Source organism: Pteropus vampyrus, unplaced genomic scaffold (genome assembly GCF_000151845.1).
Source record: "Pteropus vampyrus isolate Shadow unplaced genomic scaffold, Pvam_2.0 Scaffold356, whole genome shotgun sequence".
NCBI classification, from domain to species: Eukaryota; Metazoa; Chordata; class Mammalia; order Chiroptera; family Pteropodidae; genus Pteropus; species Pteropus vampyrus.
Window position 1 is genome coordinate 167,101 of NW_011889137.1, and position 22,559 is coordinate 189,659.

General features: G+C 51.8%; 1 protein-coding gene and 1 non-coding gene across 16 annotated transcripts in view; one reads left to right on the top strand and one right to left on the bottom strand.

The window, feature by feature from the left end:
- Nucleotides 1-5,574: 5,574 nt before the first annotated feature.
- The window catches only part of FANCA (Fanconi anemia complementation group A), a 56,869-nt gene continuing 39,884 nt past the window's right edge, over nt 5,575-22,559 (top strand). For 14 of the 15 annotated variants that reach the window (XR_002777002.1, XR_002777001.1, XR_002777003.1 and 11 more), the window contains exons 1-18: nt 5,575-5,701; nt 6,074-6,183; nt 6,531-6,624; nt 8,231-8,373; nt 8,503-8,598; nt 9,762-9,835; nt 11,536-11,657; nt 12,838-12,920; nt 13,456-13,489; nt 13,989-14,055; nt 15,839-15,948; nt 16,855-16,931; nt 17,221-17,362; nt 17,724-17,857; nt 19,838-19,948; nt 20,957-21,052; nt 21,140-21,199; nt 21,992-22,080. Coding sequence is in view for 7 of the 15 variants with exons in the window: in XM_023522712.1 (XP_023378480.1) it covers nt 5,623-5,701; nt 6,074-6,183; nt 6,531-6,624; nt 8,231-8,373; nt 8,503-8,598; nt 9,762-9,835; nt 11,536-11,657; nt 12,838-12,920; nt 13,456-13,489; nt 13,989-14,055; nt 15,839-15,948; nt 16,855-16,931; nt 17,221-17,362; nt 17,724-17,857; nt 19,838-19,948; nt 20,957-21,052; nt 21,140-21,199; nt 21,992-22,080 (1,721 nt within the window). In the remaining 8 variants the exon portion in view is untranslated. The remainder of the gene's footprint in view (nt 5,702-6,073; nt 6,184-6,530; nt 6,625-8,230; nt 8,374-8,502; nt 8,599-9,761; nt 9,836-11,535; nt 11,658-12,837; nt 12,921-13,455; nt 13,490-13,988; nt 14,056-15,838; nt 15,949-16,854; nt 16,932-17,220; nt 17,363-17,723; nt 17,858-19,837; nt 19,949-20,956; nt 21,053-21,139; nt 21,200-21,991; nt 22,081-22,559) is intronic. The other variant, XR_002777007.1, reaches the window with a different exon arrangement.
- LOC111731230 lies at nt 14,491-14,609 on the bottom strand. The gene has a single exon (XR_002777017.1). It is a non-coding gene; the product is annotated as a 5S ribosomal RNA (ribosomal RNA).

Sequence of the window (22,559 nt, forward strand, 5' to 3'; positions counted from 1 at the left end):
CGGCGCAGGTGAGGGCGAGCGAGGGCGAGCGAGGGAGGTGGCGCGCAAGGACCCGCGGGAGAAAGGGGGCCGGGAGAGGCCGGGGTGCGGTCGCGGAGCCGGGCCCTGGAAAGCGGGGACCCAGAGCCGGGGCGAGGGGAGCGGCGCTCCTGGGGGAGGCGCGCACCGAGACACGGTTCTCTGCTCCCCGGCGCTGCCGGGCAAACCCAGACGGCGGGCGCCCACGCTCTTACATGCGTATTTAGGCCGGCATCCAGCCCCAAACAGTGCGGTGATTGCCGGGCTTCGGGCACGTTGGACGCTGAGATGCGGAACGCAGCCAGGAGGGCTGTGAATCAACACCCCGCGCCCGCCCCCCTCCCCCACACACAGAGGCTTACAATGTTGGAGGAGCACGTGATGCCTGTTGTGGCCTCTGTGGAGGGCCGGCTAGCAAGGTGACCTTAGGAGGTTACTATAGGGTCATGAGAGCGAGGGAGACTCCACGGTATGAAGCACTTAATAAACGACCCTTTCCAGCAGGAGACCTGTCTGCGTTAAATGCTCTCGTGTCTCCAGGAAAAATAAAACAGGCACAGTTCACCAATGCGCCAGCGCATTCCCCTTTGCTCACTCCCTCCGTGGGAGGGGTGGCCCCTCGGCACCCAGGTCGCTTTGTTCAGGCTAATCTGGAGACCTCTTGAGCCAGTTTTATATGGACAGAATAACAGAGACAAAATGCAAATAGAGAATAAATGGCAATAAGGCAGTGGGCCCCCAGCCTGGGCCCCCTGGGGAGCACGCAAAATGCAGATTCCTGGAGATTTCAACCTGGCTGGAGATTCTGTGACAGGTCGGAAGTGAAACTTGGGATTCTAAAGTTCCCTGGTGATTCTGAACAGCCAAGTGTAGAAGCCACAGCCATGGGGCAATTTCATCTCATTTGAAGGAAGATCGAGGTGGGGGGTAGGCTGTCGCCTGGGGCCTGAGTGTCAGGTTATCCCATCTGGATTTTTTGAACAAAAAGGAGTTTGATAAAGACAGATTGTGCCAAAAGTTTCTCTACTCAGTACCCAGGCCTCCAGGCGACACAGCCCCAACAGCGGACCGCTGGCACTCCAAAGGGGGAAGGGGCGGTGGGATGGGTGCTCTCTCCTGAACAAATGCTGTGCAGAGCTTGGTACTGGATGAATCTTTTTGCCTAGTCTTCGCGTGCACACACGTGCACACACGCACACAGGCCATCCATAGTGGTCAGTGAGCAACTTCAAGGTCTGCCTTAGAGCAGAGGCGGTAAGAACCCTTAGGTAGGGCACCCTCGCATGCAGGAGCAATGGCGGTGGCAGTGGTTCAAGGAAAGTCCCTCCTGACTCACGTCACGCAATGCCAGGTGTGTGTGATCCAGGAACTGGCCTCCCCCGCACGGCGAGCTTGTTCCTGATGGGCCCACAGGAGGGCTGGTTTCTGCTCTCAGACTCCACAGGGATAGGGCCTCCCTTTGCAACACCTCTGGTCACGAGGATGCGGCTCCTGCCGCAGGCTGAGCCACCCCTCCCCATCCTGGGTGTCCAGTGTGAGTGGGCAGACTGGAAGGTGTTGATCACCCTGGTAGAAGCTGGTTGGGTCATCCCAAGAAGCGCCTTCCCTGTTCTTCAAAGGGCCTCAAATTCCCTAACCGACCGCATGGCTTCAGGATCGCATTGGATGAGCAGGTAAGGACCTCCTGAAGACTCACACCTGGCTGACCCAGCAGCCCTTGAAGTCACTTGTGTAAGGGTACAATACCCCTTCTGGTCTGGCCTTGATCATTATTTTAGGGGTCCCTGTGCACCTTGTAGGACATCAGCCAGCAATATTTAGAACAGTGAGGTTTTACTAAAAGTTTTTAAAATTAGGTTTTACTTACTTATCTTAGTATCTGAAGGTTTATCCCCCTAGCCATGACCAAAATGAGGAGGCAGATGCATCAGTCAGCTCTCTAGATACTCCTAGAAACCATCTTTCTTTCCTCTCAGGTCATTTACCCCGCATGCCTCCAAAAGGTACCACATGAGACTTAGAAATGGACCCAAACTGAGAAGTGAGCCCGGTGCAGCCTGAGGGTGGTGGTGAGAGGCAGAGTCCAGCCTAGTAGACTGGAGCCCAAAGTAGCTAGTAAGCCAACACTAAGAAGCAAAGCTGGACTCTCCCGGAAGAGAAAACTGCCCACGTGGGCCCATGGCTCTGGGTTCTGATTGGTTCTGGGTACAGGGATAAGTTCCACCCACTTGTCACTAGCAAAATCAAGATAATCGTTTCCTTCTCGTGGTTGGGTCCCAAGCACGGCCCATACTTTTGGTTAAAAAGTCTAATCAGTATTTTAAATCAGACCGAGGGCTCCACTGTAAGCAACTCCTGTGAGTAGCTGATGGTTGTCTGGGCTGCACACCAGGGGAAGAGTGAACACTAGTCTCTTACACATGTGCACTGCATGTGGCACCTGGTAGGGATGGGAAATGGGGTTCATTCCATTGAACCTGGCACTAGGGTTAAAATATTTAGCTGTTTGTCCATGGAGTAGGCAACACAACATCAGAATCAAAGCAATGTTAGTTCTTCTCTAACTTGAACCTGCCATTTGGATTTTGGAAATAAGCACTGTATTTCTGGCTGTTAAAAAAAAGAGACTCAACTGAAATATGGCAGGGTTGATTGTCAGCCATTAACTTGGAAAGCTCTGGGACAAGGTCAGCTCCACAATTCTGGGACCGCCTAAAGGCACTTCTAAAAACGCGTTCTTAGTACTTCATTGCCAGTAGTTGGGAAATCCCAGGGGCGGGATGTTATTCGTCACTGTGGGCTGTGCTTGGGGACAGAAGAGAAACGTTTAGTGCAATGACTAATCCACCAGTGCTTGGAATTGCAGAATTGCTTTGTCAGGTTATCACATTTGCAAAGACACTCCCCAAATACTCATCTTACAGTGTAGGCTGTTCATTCACACGTATTTGCTGAGCGCTGGGCACTGATGTCTTATGCCTGGGAAAGGCCAGTGAAACCCAGGCAGGTCCCACCATGGCGATGCAGTCAGAGGGTGGGTGGTGCATGACTGCGCATGGCCAAAGGTTTAAATGCTCTAGGAATGATATCTGAGCAGCTTTGCAGACACAGAAGCTACAGAATCCTAACTTTAGGCTTCTGGAGGCCAAAAAGATAAATTGGGGCTGGATCGCCAGGTGTGCTGTGGGCTACAGTTATAAGATTCCAGGAGACAGGTCAGGGCTCCAGGGTGCAAGGTTGCATAGTGAGAGCACTCTGTGCTGAGACAAAGGGCACACTGAGTCAGGCACATGGGCAAGTGGGTTTAAGACTAAGGACGATTTGTGGTCAAAGGCCCGTCCGCTCCCCTAGACCCTCACAGAAGGCTTCGGCCACGGCTCTCTCGTCCCCTTACTGATTCCACTTCAGATCGGAAAGCAGGCCGGCTTCCCCCAGGGATGGAGCCGTGCACAGTAAGCAGTGCGCAGCCAGGCCCGTTGCCGCAGTGCAGAGGCTCCTGAATGCCCTCTTTGTCCCGCTCCTCCCAGCCAGGCCAGGCTCAGGGGTCCTGGAGGAAAAGCTGAAACTCGAGAAGCCCTGGTTTTGTGCTGTAGGTTTATTTTGGGATAATGATAAAGGCCATGAATCCCAAGGGATGCCAGATGGAGCCGGGCTGTACCTGATCTCTGAATGGGAGCCTAGAACGGGGACTGGGCAGCAGGGTTTCTAGGCTGGTGGTGGAGACAAGGAGGGAGGAGCCCCAGGGCACAGGACAGACAGTAAGGTCTTAGTGCCCAGTCAAGAGGATGACAGGTCTGTCCTGTGCGGGGCAGGACAAGGGGAGGGGTGCTAACCCCAGGTTCCTGACCAGGAGTCAAGAAAATACCAGAGGACATGGTTTGCCTCCCATTGAAGACATTGGAGGTCATTTACATTGTTGCAACTTTTCTGAACAGATAGTGCAGAGTGGTTAAAAATAAGCCAAACACTTTCCAGGTGCATGACTCACAGCAGCTGTGCCAGGGACCGCTGCATGCCGGGGCTACCTCACGGCCTAGACTGGGGGAGGTTTATGTCACAGCTGACATTTTCATAATGTTACAGAAGTGACCACAAATCGGTGTTGGCTCACTTGACATGGCCTGACGTCCAGAAGTATAAACTGAGGGGTCTCCCACCCTAGCCTAGACACAGCCATGTCCACTAGCCTTTTATCCCTCTGGAGTTGGCATCTACCCAGCTCCCATACCCCCTTTTCACAGGGAGAACAGCACCTCGTCCACCCTGTCCTGTACTCAGCTTTGTCACTCCTCAGGTGTGTGTGTGTGGGGGGGGGTGATTGGTATTGGCATGTAAAGAGCTTGTGTGTTCTCTACACGCCCCTGCTGCTGGGCGTGTGGGCTGGTTCAGTCTTGAGTGAACACCCTTGTACACAGCATGAGCCCCACAAGGGCAGGGTCTTGTTGGCTTAGTCTTGTCGGCTGCAGTCCCACGACCTTGGACCCTGGAAGAGAAGTGTTGTTACTTGACCTCATGTGTGTGCGTGAGGCTTTTTAAGATGTCAAAACATCGTAATGAAGCATACATAAAGTTAAATATATAAAAATATTCAATACGAAACCTGTATTCATATAGTGGACTACTATACAGCCAGGAAAATGAATGATCTACAGCTCTGCACAACATAGATAAATCTTACAGATACAATCGTGAGAGAAAGACACCAACCCCTGAAGAATACAGTAGGACTCCCCACCCAGAGCGCCGCCTTACTCTGTAGTTTTGACACCTGTGTATGCATGACCGAATGACAGCGCAGCGCTAGGAGGGGGGCGGGGGACGACGTGTGGCCATTTTAATTCAAATTAAGGTCAAATGAAAGTAAGCATTTAGTTCCTCAGTCTCACTGGCCGCCTCAGGAGCTAGCTACGGTATTGGACAGAATGGACACAGACCATTTCTGTCATTGCAGGTCTTCCTGGGCAGTGCCGGCAGGCTCAGTTCCCGTTTTCAGGTTTATACCGTATTGTTCTAAATGACGCTGCCTGCGGTTTTTAGCGTCTCTCTGGATTTGGGTTTGTCATGTTGTTTCTTCATGACCAGCTATGCGTCATCGTTGGTGGGAATAACGCATTAGGGATGCCACAGTTTTCTCACAAATGTGCCGTTTTGAATCCACTCGTAACCGTCAACTCGAAACCGAGCTCCACCTTGTGCTCGCTTGGGAAACACACACACACACACACACGCGCGCACGCACACACACACACACGCACGCACACGCGCGCACACACACACGCGCGCGCGCGCGCACACACACACACACACACACCACCCACCCACCCCCCGAGCTCCACCTTGCCCAGGTGTCGGGTGCTTCCCGCGCTCTTGCCACCTTAGCAAGATGGCCGCAGTGCGAGGCCTCCGCCCCAGGGATGTGCGGTCAGGCAGCCGCCAGCCAATGGATGTGCGCGTCGGGCCGCGGCCAATGGGAAGGCAGCGCGGACCCAGCCAATGGGAAGGCAGCGCGGGCCGCGGCCAATGGAAAGGCAGCGCGGGCCCAGCCAATGGGAAGGCAGCGCGGGCCGGACGCTGGAGCCGCCAGTGGGGCGCAGCGAGCTTGTCATGTCGGTTTCCAGAGCGTCGGGTGCCGCCACACACCAGCGGCCCGGGGACCGGAGGAGGACGTTGCCCGAACTGCTAGGTATGTGGACGTGGGGGCCGCTGGAGTGAGCGGCGCCGGGCCCCGAGGCCCCTTCCCTCCCGAGACTCTGCCGGCCCGACCCGGGGTCCTCCGCGCGCAGGCTGCCTTCAGCTTTCACTGGCCCGGATCGCGTTCTCTCCGCCGCTCGGTGACAGCCCCTCGTCTTTCGTCGCCTTCCTGACCAGGCAGTGGGAGGAGTAGCCATTCGTGGAACGCCCCTCTTTGGTTGTGTCTGACCTTTCCGCGTGGTTAGAGGGCCGGGGGCGTCTGGGCTCGACCCCCGCCGAAGCAGAGTACGCGTCAGGGGTACGCGATGTCACCAGGTCTCGTTTAAGTCGCGCTGTGGTTCTTAAAACTGATTTACCCCCTTAGCCGGAAGGGCCAGGAAGATGAAGTTGGATCCCGAGAGGGAACAGAAGTTGAGAGACTCAGCAGTGCGCCTCCTGAGACGCCAGCTAAACCTGAGCCACCTTTTGCTTGAGGTAAGAAGAGGTTGGCTTGGTCTTTGCAGGTAGGTTTAGGGTTGGGGTTTTTGAATCCAGCCAAGGCATAACCTTGGAAAGATGCTGGGAGAGCCTCTATCAGATAGAAGCCCCCACTTAATGTTAACTGGGTGAGAAAAAAATCGGGACCATTTATCTTTTGGGAGATAAAGTTCAGAAATGAATTTATTAATTCTGAAAAGGCTCTAGTAAGTTAAAATTTTAAAATGTTTTACCTCAAAATATCTGAGAACAGGGCGGTAGACAAGCATCATATACACGCAGGTGGTGTTTATGCACACACGGCTTGAATTTTAAAAACGGAGTTCTTTGTGTTTGGTTCCCAGGTGGAAGGTCCGCCACATAAAAAGTTGAGTCTCAGCCAGTTGATTGATCGTGACAGTCCTAAGGCCCACACGGGTCTTTCTAGTTCACTCATAGGTAAGTTAGAGCTGCTGCTGCTGCCGCTGCTTCTTTCCTTCTTCCTTCTTCTTTACATATTGAGTTATAGAAGAGCTTTATCTAAAGCGGCCTTGATTTGCTTACAACAGCAGAAATTTAAATTCCCCCAGATAATGGTTTTCTACTTATATGTGAAGTCATGAACAAGTCATGTTTTTGTGACTTGACTGGGGCTTGTTATGAGGCTGTTATTTTAAAACAGTGTTTGACTCAGTGTGGGCCTCAGAAGCAGTAGGAACCAAAGTGTCCCTGGAAAAACATGGGACAGTAATGTGCACATTCATGAAAGTGGTGACAACAGGTGACACTGGGTCGGGAGAGCAGGCAGGAAACTAGAAATATGTTTCTAGGCGCCCCACCCTTCCATTCAAGAATACGAGATAGGGGAAGTTCTATGGAAATAACATTCACATTTTTATGATTTAACGACTGTCATTTCAGAAAAATGTCAATTCATTAATTTGTTTTAAGTTTCTGTTAAAATAACCTTAAACAATAAGCTTGGTAAAATATATGAATTTTCACTGCCATAATTTTATTTGAATTTCACAAATTACACATCAGCATTCCAGTGAGCCAAGCTCAGTTACACACTTCCTTGTATGGACTTTTGGATCAAGGCATAGAGCTTACGTAAGAAGTTCTTAGCCTTGACCACAGAAATATAAATAGCCCTTAGTTCATGAATTTTTTAGTTTTTCCTGCTACCATACTTACTTGTACTTATGTAGAAAAGATAAAAGCCTTGTCAATAAAGACAGAAATAACTTTCCCATGGAGACACGTTGGAAATAAATGACTAGAATTTAGCATTTTCTGTCTTTCTACTATGAATTATTTCTTGGCCACAGCAGTTGATCATTTCTAATGCTGTCGTTTGGAAACTATAACTACTGTGTTTTCACTTTACGTATTGGTCTGTGTTTTCAGGGTCTTGAAGTTAATTGGCATGTGCTACAGTTTCCTGTTTGTTTGTTTTTTAAAATAGTTTTGGAAGTTAAATAAATTAGAAAACAGTGTACTTGTAGGTACTATGTTTCCAGGCTGCCCAGGAGTTTTCACCTTATTGAGTGCAGACCAGACGTAGGTGGCTGCCTGCGCCCCAGCACCCAGGCTCCACCGGTGCCCAACAGGGGTGCAGCACAGCCTGAGAAAGCAGACCCCATTTCCTCTCGGACATCATTGTAGACTCGGTGGGAGCCGTTCTGTCTTTGACACTGAAGCAATTAGAGAAACAGGAACTCATTAAAGAGCCTGCTGTAGTTCTCGATTTATTGTGCTCCTTTGGGAAAAGGTCGATAAAATTCTTAAGCAGAACATAGCTGCCAAGCTCCCTCGTTTGTGTCCCACAAAACACACAAATACGTGTGTGAACTACGGGCTTCGGGTGCTGCCCCTGACGGTCTCATGGGACACTTCGGTCGTGGAATTGTCTTAATTTTATGTCTTGTGTTTTTCCTGTAGATCTGTTCTGCCCTTCAAAGGGTACTTTTCTGTAGCGCTACAACTTAAAGAAGGCGTTTTACGTTATAAGTCTTGTTTTAGATTTTGTGGTGCATCTCTCGTGTTTTGTGTCGTCTCTAAGGCTCTGCTCTGCGGGATCAAGCCTCGCAGCTGGGGGTTCCAGTAGCAGTCCTGTCCAGCCAGGTGGTTGCCTCGAGCATTGTGCAGATCTGTGAGGCAGGCACTGAGCCCTCCCATGGCGTGCTGTTGGACTTGGAGCAAAGAGTAAGACACAGCATGAATGATGAAACTGCTACTCGTTACTTTTAAGCTGTTTGGGAAAATAGGACATTTCTTTAATTTTGTTTCAAGTATTTGCCTATATCTAAAAAATGATTTAACCTCTCTTTTCAGAAGAAACTGTCTTCCCTGTTAGAGATCACTCAGTATTTATTAGCACACAGTATGTTCTCCCGTCTCTCCTTCTGTCAAGAAATGTGGAAAGTACAGGTAAATTTGAGATTGTAACTCTGACTCCAGAGATTTTTCAAAAAGTGTTCTGTTGATTTGGGTGAAGCCAACAGCTTCCCTATGTTTTCTTAGGGATCCCATGAAGCATCCCATTAATTACAGAGTGGGGGAAAGCTTTCAGCAAATGCCTCTGGGTGAGAAAGAAGTAACCTCTGTGACCCTGTTTAATAGTCACCCGTCATTAGTAATATTTATTAGAACATACCACACCACGGAAAGATGATGTTCTGCCTTCTTAGTGTTATTATTATGGACAATTTCTAGGGCAAGATAGTAAACTAGGAAAATAGAATTTAAAAAATTATTCTAACCTGTTCTTTCTTGAAACATCTTGAACTCATTAGGCTTAGAGATTTTTGAATAGTTGAAAGAACTCAAACTGCTTGGTTCTTAAATTAGATCAGTAGGTATACAGAAAAAGGAAAGAAAACACCAAGGTGACGGCACGTTTATGGATTTTCCCCATTCTTGTATTTAGCATACATTACAGAGTTCCATTGGTTTGTCAGGCTTCAGTATGGTCCCTGTGCCTGCTGGTGACTGCCTGCATGGGGGAAGGCAGCTAAGTGCACGTGAATTATGATGATGCAGGTGCTCACTGGCGCGCGGATGGGAGTGGGTAACTGACCAGAGCTGTGAGGGCTTCCTAAGAGAGCGGAAGGGGCGTGGAGTGCAGGGAGAGTGAGGGTCACTGCGTGAGAAGGCGACCGGGAGTGTCCGTGCTGTAGGGGGAAGTGCTTCATTGGGAAGGGACAGAACGAGAGATGGAAACCAGATCACAGAGGGCCTGTGCCATGTTGAAGAGGCTGAGCTTCGCCCTGAATACTGTGAGGAGCCACTGAAGGGTTCTAGGAACAGAAAAGATGGACACGGCCAGTCTACATTGTGTAATCTTGTGTTGACCACATGGAGAAGGCGAGACGTGGATTAAGCTAGAGACTGGGCAGGGCTCACATCTGAGCGTGCAGCACACATGGTGATGGGGACGGGCTTGGTGAGTTTTAAAACCAGTGGATAAAATATATACTTTAGGCTGTGCTTATTACTCCGTTTTAATTTTCAGTAGAACGTGGCGGTTAAGTACACTGAACATGTTGTAGGAAAACGTCGTAAAGGACTCACAGTACTGTTATTTTCTTCAGAATTCTTTGTTGCTTGAAGCTGTGTGGCATCTTCATAAACAGAACGTCGTGAGCCTCCCAGAGCTGCTGGAAAGGTAGTGCACCAGCGATCATTTAACATTGCCAGGGTGTTCCATGGTTTACCGTTTGTAATCTGGCCTAGTGTGACTTCGTATAGCAAAGCCAAAAATCACCTGGAGAAACTATTACAGTTCACGATTCAAACAACACAGGTTTGAATGGCGCGAGTCCACTTTTATGCAGATTTTTTTCCAGTAAGTACAGTCGGCCTTTCATATCCATGGGTTTTGCATCTGTGGCCTCACCCAGCTTAGGATCAAAAATAGTATTTTGGATCCACAGCTGGGAACTGTGGATGCGGGAGGCCCATTGTACGCATTGTTCTCTGTCTGTTTACATAAGGGACTTGAGCATCCACGGATTTTGGTGTCCACGGGGAGTCCTGGAACCCATCCCCACAGACACTGAGGGACCAACTATACTTAAGTTTTAGGGGCAGTTAAAGTTATATGCAGATTTTCAACCCCTGTGTTCAGGGGTCCCCTGTACTTTATTACTTAGAGCAAATTGGAGTCTTACCATGCACAGACTTGGTAATGGTTTCTTTGTATAAGATATATCATGTGATAAAATATTTCTTAAAACTGAAAAAGAGATGTTCAGGTAAATATGGTTGCTAGAATGTGTGCTAGTACTTTTATTCCCTCCTCAAATCTCACTAAGAGTTAGAAAGGGGATTTTATAAAGAGGCATGACCTGTAGAGGCGGAAGGGCACGGGAGAGTTAACAGAGGCAGATGGGCCAGTGGGTAACTTAGCAAACCTGAGGTAGACTTGTCTCAAGCCAGTCCAGTTTATCCTTTCTTCCTAAAAGACTCAAGGATCTGTGCGCCAGGCACCTCTCGATCTAGGGGTGAGGGAGAGAGGGACTCGGAACTGATTGAAAGCATGTTTAAGAAGCATTTGGAACCTTAGATCGATCGCTGTCCTTGCTCTAGGTATCCAGGCAGCTGTTCCTCCTGCAGCCAAGCAGAAGCCTGGAGGTTTCTGTTTATTTTCCGGTCAGGAAACCAGAGGGCGTCTGGTTTGGGGGACTTGAAAATGCCACGTTGAAACCACGAGTGGTGGTACGCGTGGGTCACATCTGGATTTAACAAGTTGGATCTTTATAACAAAAACATTCTTGATGAGTCAAAGAAGGGAAAAAAATGAAATTATAAAAGTGGTAGAAGAAATCATGGAAGAATGTTTTTATAATATTGAAGTGGGGGGGGGCTAAATAAACCAATTAAAAATAGATAAAGGATTTCAGTAAACATTTCTACAGAGAAGACATACGAATGGCCAAGCACATGAAAAGATGCTCCACGAAACTCACATCTGACAGGCGAGGCAGGCGAGGGCTTTCCCAGTCCAGGGCTCTGCTAAGCACACGGGTTGTTCTGCATGGCAGGTGCCCTTGGTGACAGCCTGTGGCTCGTAACTGCCGCTGTCCGTTTTATTTGTCTCTGATTATTATTAGCAAACTTCTCTCCCAGCAATAGTAAGCTACTCCAAGGAAATGAACTATTTGAAAATGATGATATTTAACATCAGTCGCAGCCGTCCCTGACAACCCTTCTATGTCAGCCGTGACTTCTTGGTGCAGAAAGGCTCAGACGATTGCTAGGTCATTCTCAGTGGCTTAGGCTTCCTAGTGAAATGAGTGGGAAAGACAGTGGCCGGATGGCTGTGGAACAGTGGGATCAGGGTGTACTGTACGTTTGTGTTCCCAGCCACGCCGACGTGCAGGCTGTGGTGGCATGGCTCTTCAGGAACCTGCACGGTCTGTGTGAGCAGAGCGAGCAGATGGACACGTCCTGTCCCCAGGCCGACATCGCCAGGGCTGTGCTTTCCGGTGAGTTCACAGTGCAGACAGATTCTGGGGAAAATTCATTTAGATCAGCTTTTGCTATTTCGATCTGTAGGAAACAAAACAGGCTCCCCACGCCACGCAAGGTAGTTCGGGACAGAGGTCACTAACTTCAGGGCCTCTAATTGGTTATTTTAAAAGGTGCCCCAGGAAAAGCAAAGTGGGGACTTGGGGTGGGAATTCTAAGTTGAGTCCTTACCTACGTCCAGATGCACTGTCAGCAGGGTTGTCATAGGCACCTTTCCCTTAGAGTGGGCCCTGGCCTGCTGCTTTCATGCCAGCATACCCTGCCATCGCCAGTGAGCCCTGAGGGACGAAATCTATGTGTGTATGTAAGTGACAAATTAGAGGAGAAATGGAGTGTTCCATACAGATTTTCTTCTTTCGCAAATGATGCGTTCCTTTTTCCTAAAACTTCTTTGGTAATGTCAACTACTTATGATTCCTGAAACCTGCGGGCGAGCCCTAGACAATTGAAGTTTAAATCGAAGATTAGACAGGAAATCTTTTTAATTTTAGCCCTCTTGATTCTCATAGTTTCAGAAGGTGTGTTCTTTTCCTGCTCGGTCTCCAGAATGTAAAGCTTTTGGGTCCTTCCATAAAGATTCTGGGTTGTTGGTGTAGGAGATTGGCTGGGGAGGCAGCCCACAAGAAACTCTTAGAAGCTGCTGCTTTAAGGGAGAAAAACCTTCACGTATGAACTTGACTGATTGTAAGCACAGTTTACCTTGAATGGCGCACGGTCAGAGGTGCCGACCCCTCACACTGCAGAAAGTCAGCGAGAACTAAAGTCGGCCCTGTGCACATGCGGGGTTCCCAGTTCTGGAAACAGTTCTGACCGGAGCTGGTTGTCTCTGCGGGTGAGAAGCCCGAGGGCTGGACAGAAGTCCGCGTGTGAGGGCCCCGCGTCACTCGAGGGCCAGCTGTGTCTCTTTTACGTGGTATGGCAAGTCAGAGGGTCTGGCTTAGACAGCCATGTGGTTGGGCTGGGACACTTGTGTGCCTACCTGCTGGGCAGGAGCTGGCAGGCCCCAGGGCGGGAGCACGGTGTCCGGATGGCTCCGTGTGGGTCCTCGACCTCGAGCCCCTCTGAAGCAGGCGGTATATGTGATCCTGGCTGCTCAGAGACCAGTGTCTGTAAATGCCTGGCTTTTGTGGTTTTCAGATTTTGTGCAACTGTTGGTCTTGAAGGGATTTCAGACAAACTCGGGTCTGAGAGGAGAGGCGGAGCCTGAACATATGCCCCAGGTAGGGGAGAAGCGCAGCGCGGCCTCAGGGAATTGCAGTGCGGCTGGGAGGGCGCCTGTCCCCCAGCATCATTGCCTGGAGGGTTCCGGGAGCGGGGGTGCCCTCTCACAGGGCGACCTGAGCAGGGTCATTCCCTAGGCCAGCAGATATGTGCGTGGAAACAGGCAGTGCCCCCGAGTCTAGGCGGAGGCCTCCATCCTGGCCAGAACCGGGTCCGTGCTTTGAGGCCAGAGGCACAGGCAGGGTAGTGGCAGCAGAGCCCTGGCAGCACCGAGCGCGGGGCCGGCAGGCGGGGGGCCGGCGGGTGCGGCCAGGCCCGCAGTCTTGGGATATCACAATGGACCCTTCTGGAAAGCCCACCTCTGCACTCTCTCTGGCCTCCCTGGTGCTGGGGTGATGTCGTAGATCTAGGAGGGGGTCTCAAAAGTGTGTCTCTTGGAAGTCAGTTTCCTGTTTCACTTTCGGGTGACAGCTGGTTCTCTGTGTGGCGCAGGTATTTGACTGAGGTGACGGCAGCTCCATTCTCTCTTTACAGGTCGCCGTGGCGGTGCTTCAGAGAATGCTGGCTTGTGAGTCAACCGCTCTGCCCCAGACCGAAACTGACTTAGCTTGCTGACCAGGAATTTCTTGGTTTTTTCCTTTCCTTTTCAAGTGTTTCACCTGTTTGCATATTTGTCCCTTTAGAAATAGTCCCATGCCGGAGATACCTTTCTCGGTTGTAACTTGGTATAAAGTGACACTGCAGTTTTTCTCCTGGCTCAGCTCCTGCTGGCTTCACAGTCAGTCTCCAGGGCTGTACATGGTCACGTTTAACAGGGATGTTTTATTGTCTGCATATTTCTATTGGTTTTAAAGTCTTCGCTGAGACACTTGTACACCTGAAGGACTTGTGTTGTACACCTGAAGGACTTGTGTCACCTGGGGGTTTAGGTAGCCTGAGAGGTCTGTCTGTAGCTTGGAAATGAGGGGCTCGCACCCACCAGCACCTGACTTCCAGATGCGCTTAGGGTTGTTTCTGCGGGGCTGTGGTGGCTGACGTCTGTTTTCTGCTCCCCGCTCTGGCACCAGCCGCACTCGAGGCCTTGGCCGCTGGCGTGCAGGAGGAGTCCTCGGCGCACAGGGCAGCGAGGTGCTGGTAAGTTCCTGGGCCGGTTCCTGCGACGTTAGCGGTCCTGGTGTTTTAGGCGCTCTGCATATACAAACAGGTGACTCCCCAGCACACTTCCCTGCCATCGTGTTAGCGTCAGGAGAGACGGCAGCTGGGGACCCCTGGAAACCTGGCCCACCCACTACCCCTGTGGACGGGGCAGGAGGCCGGCACCGTTTCTGTGGGCCCTGACCCCTCCAAGTCCGGGCTTCTGTGGATGGTGACACCCCCCCCCCGCCCCCAGGCAACCTCCTCATTGTCTTGGCTCTGCCCCTCGCACCTGCCCCCCTTGGCCCCTTTGTGGCTTTCTAGAGCACACGGCCGTGGTCACCCTCCTCTGACTCCGCTCCAGGGCCCCGCCCACACCCACGGTGGGCACGCTCCGACCTGGTTACTTACTTTCTTCCTTTCTTTTACTTTTTAGACCTACAGCACCTGGTCTTCCTAGGTCGTCTCCCATCCAAGTACTAACCAGGCCCGACCCTGCTTAGCTTCCGAGATCAGATGGGATCGGGCGCATTCAGGGTGGCATGGCCGTAGACTCTTGTTACTTTCTGTCTCTCGCTCCAGAGGTCCATGTGTACACACTGGATTGCACATTGGGGTGTTGGGGTTGCTTCAGTCCCGTGGGTGAGGCCAGCCTGGAAGCTGACTCTCCCCTGGGAAACCAGCATCGCCCAACCTTGTAAATCTCTCTGTTCTTTAATCGTTTTGCCCCTGAACTCCACAAGCGCTTGATAGTCCTTGACTGTGCTGTATACTTCAGTACTTTATTTCACCAGTGAGGACACTGCCTCGTTCTCTAAATTTTATGCGTTTTTACGATGTGCCTGACTAGATGGCTCAGACTCATGTTCCTGGAGTCGGATCACGATCATCGATCGCTTGTTTCTTTTAAAACTTTTTAAGTAGTTGCTGGTACTTCCATTAAAATCAGACGTCCCCTCACAGTCTGGGTGGCAAGCTGGGACCCCACCCTCTGGAAGCAGCAGGGCGCATGGGCCCCAAGTCTGCCCTCCTACCCGATATGTTCTTGTTGCCGTGTAAGCTGGGGCCGCTCACATCACTGCTGGGACCCTTGACCTTCTTCCCTGAGGAATCACAGCAGGGCCAGCCCTGGCACACACCTCACTGTCTGCCCTGGTCACCCTTTGTCCTTCCTGACCTGTTGGGGACGTCCTGCTCCCTCTGACAATGGCCCTCTCTTTCTCCCTCCCCCCTCTCCTATCATGGCACACTGTTGACTTCAGGAGCAGTCACTGCATTCGCATGCCTGCGTGAGGCTTGGCACAGCCCTGCTGTCTCTGATCCCCATTTCACAGGTGGGGAGACTGAGGCTTTGTGGCATTGGCAGTTTGCTGGGACCGGGCCCTCCACTGGGTCCAGGTGACCATGATCACTGTGGCCTCTGTCCCACTGGGGCTCTGTGCAGGCCCAGCCTTCCCGATCTTCCTCTGACTTCTCCTTCGGGGCCTGACAAGTGTCTCTGTTGCCTGCTTGTGGTTTCCTTTCTTGTCAAAATGACACTTCCCTGGGTTCTGTTTCAAGCCTGTGGTATGGTGGCCCAGCAGAGAGAGTTTCAGGGTTATGGAAAGGGCATGCCTATGAGACCGTGAGCCGGGGGTCAGCGTGTCAGGGTCCATGCCTGCTTCGCTAGACAGAAGTGCATTTGATGAGCTGCTCTTGTGTGTGGGAACGATGCCATCAGCTGATGTGATGTTGGAACCTGGTGCCACCTCCTTTCCTGAGAGCCTCTTTCTGCTGTTTGCAGGTTTAGCATGCTCAGTGGACACACCTGCAGTATGATTTCAACAGATTCTCCAAAGAGCTTTTTCAGGCACACCCTTACTCAAATCCTCACCCACAAGCCTGTGCTAAAAGGTGGGTCCCAGGCCCGGTCTCTCTGGGGACCAGAGTCTTCTTTGGCAGGAGCTCAGGCCCCATCTTAATGTTTGGGAACCGGTGCCTCCCTCGATGGGTGCTCGGGCCTATCTTAATCTGTAAGACACTTTGAGATCACGAAGGACACATTGTCATTAACTGTCCTTTCATTTGAAAGTAACTCATTTTCATAAAGAAAACTTAGAATTAAAGAAGAGTAGAAAGAATGGTCACCCCTTTTGTCACCAAAATAGAATATCTTTAACAGAAAACCTTTCTTCCAGCCTTTTCTAAGTAGATTTTTGAAAACATAGTTATACTTTAAATTCCACAGTTCTGTTTCACTATGTCTAAATCGTAAGCATTTTCTTATGTATTTACATAGTTTTCATAGAGTGTTTAATGCTCATGTCATCTACCAGTGAGTACCCTTTGGCTAATATCACCACCCATCAATGACAGAATGTCTGCCCGTTTTCACTATTATTAAGGCCGAAATGAACTCCTCGTCCACCCAGCTTCCTTGTGCAGTGGTACATCTCCGGGATGGGTCCTCGAGTGGGACACGGATGCCCCTGACAGGCTATGTTATATTTCCTGAGGGCCTTTCACAGCGTCCTCACTGATGGCTTATTGATAGTTAAAGTTTAAAAGCAGCACAACTAAAATGTAATTGATGCATGAGAAAATACAGCAAATATGATAAAGAATTCTCCGCAGGTAACTGGGCCAAAGACACAGGCACTTCACAACACAGAAAATGGTTAACAAACAAGGAAATGGTGAACTACTAATAATCGGAAAAATGCAAATTAATACAATGTAGTTTTTTGACATCGAAGCTTTAAAACACAGCTTTTCGATGATTGCTGACTTGACATCTTTCTGTTTTCCTTCTGAATGAAGTCTCTGACGCTATTCAAATGCAGAGAGAGTGGAGCTTTGCGAGGACCCACCCTCTGCTCACCAGCCTATACCGCAGGGTGAGTTGCACTGGTGTGCACGAGGTGTTGATCTGAGACCTGCTTCTGGAAAGCCCTGTGCTTCCTGGTCTTGGTAAAGTGAGGCCTGGGCTCTCCACAGATGGAGCCGTCCATGTCTGGACCACCAGAGAGTCCCCCCAACTGATACTGGCTGCTGCAGAGGGGAGAGACACAAAGTGTCCACTGTTTCAACACCGTGTCGTGTCGAACGGGAATGGAAGGGAGGAGAGGGTCTAGCTCCTACCAATGAGTGCTGTGTTTTGACAGCCAAGGGGGCCTTTCATTTCAGCTCTTCGTGGTAGTGAGTCCAGAGGAGCTGGTTGGCCATGTACAAGAAGTTCTGGAAACACACGAGGTGAACTGGCAGCATGTGCTGTCCTGTGTGTCTGCCCTGGTGATCTGCTTCCCGGAAGCACGGCGGCTGGTTACCGGTAGGCTTTGGTAGAACTGTGGTGTGCAGGTGCGTGTGCATGTGTGCATGTGTGTGCGATTCGTGTGTTGTCAGCATTTGGGGCGAGTCCATCGGGAATCACAGTGTCACAAAAGTCCTTGCCTGCCCTGGAGGTGCCCTGCGTCCTGGGATCTGCACTCTGTCAGGCTGGCCCATGGCACTGCCCGCTGCTGCCACCGCCTCACAGAGCAGATGTGTGGCTCCCTCTGATCATCATCTGGTCCCTTGGAATTGGCACTGGACATGCAGGTCCTAACCAGAACGCGTGCTTCCTGGCAGAGCACGCATTGTGTTTCTGCTGGATGCCCATCTACTAGCTGTGACTGGTCCTTCTCGCCTAGACTGGGCGGCCCGTTGGCTGGCCCGTGCGTTCGAGGACTTCGACCTGGACAGCATGGTCACCGTGTTCCTGCTTGTGCGTCAGGCCGCACTGGAGGGCCCTTCCTTGTTCCTGTCTTACGCAGACTGGTTCCAGGTGGGTCACCTCTACTGACTGGCTGGTGTTCCCCGTCGGTTGGTAGCATGTCCCCTTGACTTGCTGTCGGAGGAATGAATGAGTCCCAGCACTCGGGCCCACAGTGGTGGCCCTGGCCGAACCCTTATGTGCCTCTCAGCCTCCCTCCAGGCCCAGCCGCTTCCCGGGCTGCCACCTCACTTGCCTGGTCACCTCCTTCCCCATCTTACAAGAAAATGAGGGCATTCAGGAGTGAAAACTATAGGGTGTGGGGGCGTTGGCCGTTTTCTGTCAATCTGGGAGGAGTGGTCTTCGGAGGCTTCCCGGGGTCTCCCTTTCTGTCCCCACCTTGTCTCTGCAGCTGTTTCCAGCTGTGAGCCTGGGCCTTGCCGCGGGCGGGGGCGTCTTGTGGACGTCGGCTTTGAGGGTGCGGCACGGCATGTGTAGGTCTGTCACGGCTCTGGGTCGAGTGGCTGTGCCACTTGGTAGGGCGCTTGCCCTCCCCGGTTTCTGAGGGTGGCCTTCCGTCGGCCTGCTGTGGTGGCGAGGGTGGGTGGTCACGGTGTTCATTCCTTTATTTGCCATTTCTTCTTGGCTCTGGGCAGTTGGCCCAGGGGTTCCAAGTGCATGTGCTGAGGGGTCCATGGCTGTGCCCTCAGGGCGCCAAGGGACCTGCCCTGAATCCAGCCCCGCACTCTCTTAGCAGCTGGGCAGACGGAGTCGACTGTTTCCCGTGCTTGCACGCTCCATCTGCTGAGTGCTCTGCCCAGGTGACTCGGCTACGCCCAGGTGTCTCTGAGCTTCACGTTTGTTCAGCTCTCAGGGCGGCACCTGTGGGAGAGGAATACTCTGCAGTGCTGTGTGGTTTTTGGCTTTGTTCATTTTCTTTTTTTAAATCACATTTATTAAGGTATAATTTACATAAAACATACTCAATCTCAGCGAATAGGTGAGATGAATTTTAAAAGACATGCATCTGTTCAATATTTGAAGATGTTTTTAATCTTTTATTTTTGAAAATGCTTATGTAAATAGAACAATGTAATGACTGTAAATTTGAGCCTTTGGGGTATAATTCTTAGTTTCTCAGAGCAGTGATTTTACTTGACAAATTACTTGGGTGTAATTTTCTAATAATGGAAGGAACTGCCTTTTTCCTGGAGTGACACCCCTTCTTTGTAACCGCAATCTGGGGATGTGCATGCTGCTCTAGACACTTTACATAAATACATTAAATGATCTGCATGTCCTGTGGGCTCATTTCTGTTCCCGTTTTCAGTGACTCATTGAGGCTCACTCTCTGCTGAGTGGATGTTCCAGGACTCAGGGGCCCTCTGTGTAGATGGGTTAAATGGAGGGCAGCGACGCCCCTTGTACTCGGGCGGGAGCTGAATGGCGATGTGGGGGGTCCTCTTTTCATCGCTGGCTTTTGCATCTGTCCATACCGTCGCCACGTTCGAGAGAACCGTGGCCTCTGCGGGGAGGAGATGAGGCGGGGTCCCCTGGCGCAGCCCCGGAAGCAGGAGCCCGGCTTTGTGGCGAGGGGGCTGGGTCTGTTTATGCTGTCAGTGGTGTGTTCAGGGCCAAGGCCTGGTGAGAATCTCTGTCCCCCACAGTCCTCCCAGGTGCCCTCGGCTCCTGGAGGTCTTGCGTGTTCTGTGGTCAGGGCTCTTTCAGTGACGTGACGTCCCCCCCTTGGCCACCTCCTCTGCAGCGATGTCATCTACTGGGATGAGTTTGGAGGTCGTGCGTTTATTACTGTTCAGAAATGGCTTTGTCTCCCGAAAAGGGTCCTTGTTGGGGTACAGAAGACACTACAGTGCTGTTTCAGCCCTTGGCTTTAGTCGGCTTGATGATGACGTTTGGCAGTGATCTGAACCAAAATGGCTTTGTGGTATCCCTTTCTGAGGCAGAGACAGTGGCCGCCGGCCGCTACGGTGACTGGCCTCTGCGTGGACAGCAGGGTGGCCGCCGCCGTGCCTCACGCCCCGTCCCCTCCAGGCCTCCTTCGGAAGCGCACGGGGCCTGCACGGCTGCAGCAAGAAGGCGCTGGTCTTCCTCTTCAAGTTCCTGTCGGACCTCGTGCCCTTCGAGGCCCCGCACTACTTGCAGGTGAGAAGCTGACCGCTGACACTCTCTGCTCGCACCCTCTTCAGGCCAAGGACGTCCTCCAGGGTACCCTTACACGACGCAAACCCTACGAGCAGTGACGTGTGCGCGCTCAGGGAAGGCGTTGGCATGGTAAAGTGCCAGCGGCCAGCTGCTTGGCCATCCCTGAGAGGTGGCCACGCAGGGCCGCGCCCGCCCTTCCCCAGAGCTGCTCCGAAGCTGCTCTGAAGGCTGCATGGAAGAGCAGCTTGTGGGACACACGTGCCGTGCGGTCGGTCCCGTTTTTGTTTTTTAAGGATGCGTTGTCACACTGAAGGAGAAGAATCAGGAAGGGTTCTGCCAAACTGCCAGAGGCCATTAGTTCCAGGCTTGGGAAACTACATGTTTTACAACAAGTCTGTGGTGATCTCGAGTGAGCTGTGCCTTTTTGCGAGCTTTCTTTTTTAACCCGATAACTATACCCAGCGTGTGTTTTGGAGGTAGGGCACCTGGAAACTGATTCTCCCCATCTGTTTTTAGTTAAGGAGTTTGTAGAGCAGGCCGAGGGGTGCATACGAGGTAACAGCAAGGGCAGGACGAGCAGGGTGCCCATCATGGGGAAGCCCAGAGCCCCGCTTTCGCTGTCCGCGCCTCCCCTTCCCACTGGCCCTGAGTGCTGGAGCCTGGTCCCCCCGGGCACCACCTCCAGGCCCATATTTGCGGCTGCAGCCAGCACGCAGCCCGTAAGATGGAAAGGTGCCTCATGGGGGGATGTGGATCCCACCGGCAGCCAGAGAAGGCAGGAGGGGCGGGCCCAGGGTTTGGCAGCCACCCTCCCCCAGCCCGCCCACTCGTGGCGGAAGACCTGCAGGCGCCTGTGGAAAGCCTCGCCCAGGATTCCGTCCGTCACAGCTCCAGCTTTCGTCCTCGTGGTCTTTGGCTAATTCTTTGACTTTTCCGTCATGAATATGTGTCTCCCCAGAGAGTCACCAACAGTTGACAGACGTGTCCTGCCCTGTCGTCCGCCTACAGGTGCACATTCTCCACCCACCACTCGTCCCCAGCAAGTACCGCTTCCTCCTCACGGACTATGTGTCACTGGCCAGGACACGGCTGGCTGACCTGAAGGTGAGCCCCGGCCTCCCCCCACTGCCCTCTCCCCGCAGCCGCCAGTGCCCCCTGGGCCCTCACCTTCTTGTCGTGCTGCCTCTGCAGGTTTCTATAGAAAACATGGGGCTCTACGAGGATTTGTCTTCCCCAGGGGACATCACGGAGGTAACTCAGGCGTCTCCCTGCGTTCCGCAAGCACATTCTTGTCCGCTGTGACTGGGTTGGGCGTCTGAGCCTTTTCTGTCTAGGACCGAGTTTGTCTGATACAGTGACCCTGATGGGTTTGCTCTGTAAAACTGTTCAGAGAGGCCCAAGGAGTCCCAGCGCATAGGGAGGTGTGTCTAGTGGGCTTGAACAGAAGGAGTGGTCTGTGGGACGGGGGGGAAGGTGCCCTGTTTTACCAGGACTGACAGAAAAAAGTGTTACCTGTTTATGTCACCCAGTGTCAGATGGCCATACAGTGTGTGTGTGTATTTTTAAAGACCCTTTTGCTTAAAAGTTGCGAATTGCTGGAGAGTGTTTATAAATGCTGTTAAAGTAAATAATTTACAATACTTAATTCAGTTTTTCCATTTAGGATTTATTGCTGTTCATAAATTGCCATTTCATAATTTTTTAAATATCAAGAATTTAGTCTCTGCTCCTTCCCACCTAAACATCTTATGTTGGAACCCTTTACTGTCCGGGAAGAGCAGCAGAAAGGAGGGGCAGGAAGGGCACACAAGGCTGGGACGGTGGCAGTGGCTTCCCAGAGCCGCTGCACTGTCGCCAGGCTGCTCGTCGTCTGCCTTGCCGGGGGCAGGCAGCAGCCGTTGACCCCTTTCTGCGGTTCTGCCAGCATGAGGGAGTTTGAATGTTCCCTGTGTGCCATGCAGCTAGCTTGTCACCTATTACCTCAAAATGACCAGAGTCTTTTCATTCTTCTGTTCTCTTTCCTGTCTACCTGCGTGGAGCCAGCCCCACAGCCAGGCGTCCCAGGACGTCGAGAAGGCCATCGCGGTGTTTGAACACACAGGGAGAATTCCCGCTGCCGTCATGGAAGCCAGGTAGTCAGTCCCCCCTCGTCTGTTCTCAGGATGTGTGGTGGGGACACCGAGGTGACAGTGTGAACGTCCTAGCTAGGGTCCTGTGGCTGGCTGGTGCTGAGTCCTTGCCAGGACACGCGTTTTCTTGAAAAGCATGTGTCCGTACCCACCCCCGTCAGCAGGCGGAGCGCAGTGGAGCCTGCCCTGTTCCCTGCTCAGTGGAGCCCTGTTTGGCTTAGTAGAGGTGGCTTTTTATGAATGCACCACCAGTGACCGGCGTGAGGCCAGTACTGGGCGTCGAATAGCACAAGTTTGTTGAATTTGGTGTGATCCCACACGTCTTGAATTCTGGTTGCTAGCGGTGTGAGGTGCTGTCCCAAGGGTTCTTCTGAGAACTGTGGTCCCACCTCCTGGCATTTCGAGGTCAGCTCCAGGGAAAAACCCACAGTGACCAGCAGTGATCCTTGTGGCCCTGATTTAACCCAGATTTCATGGCCACG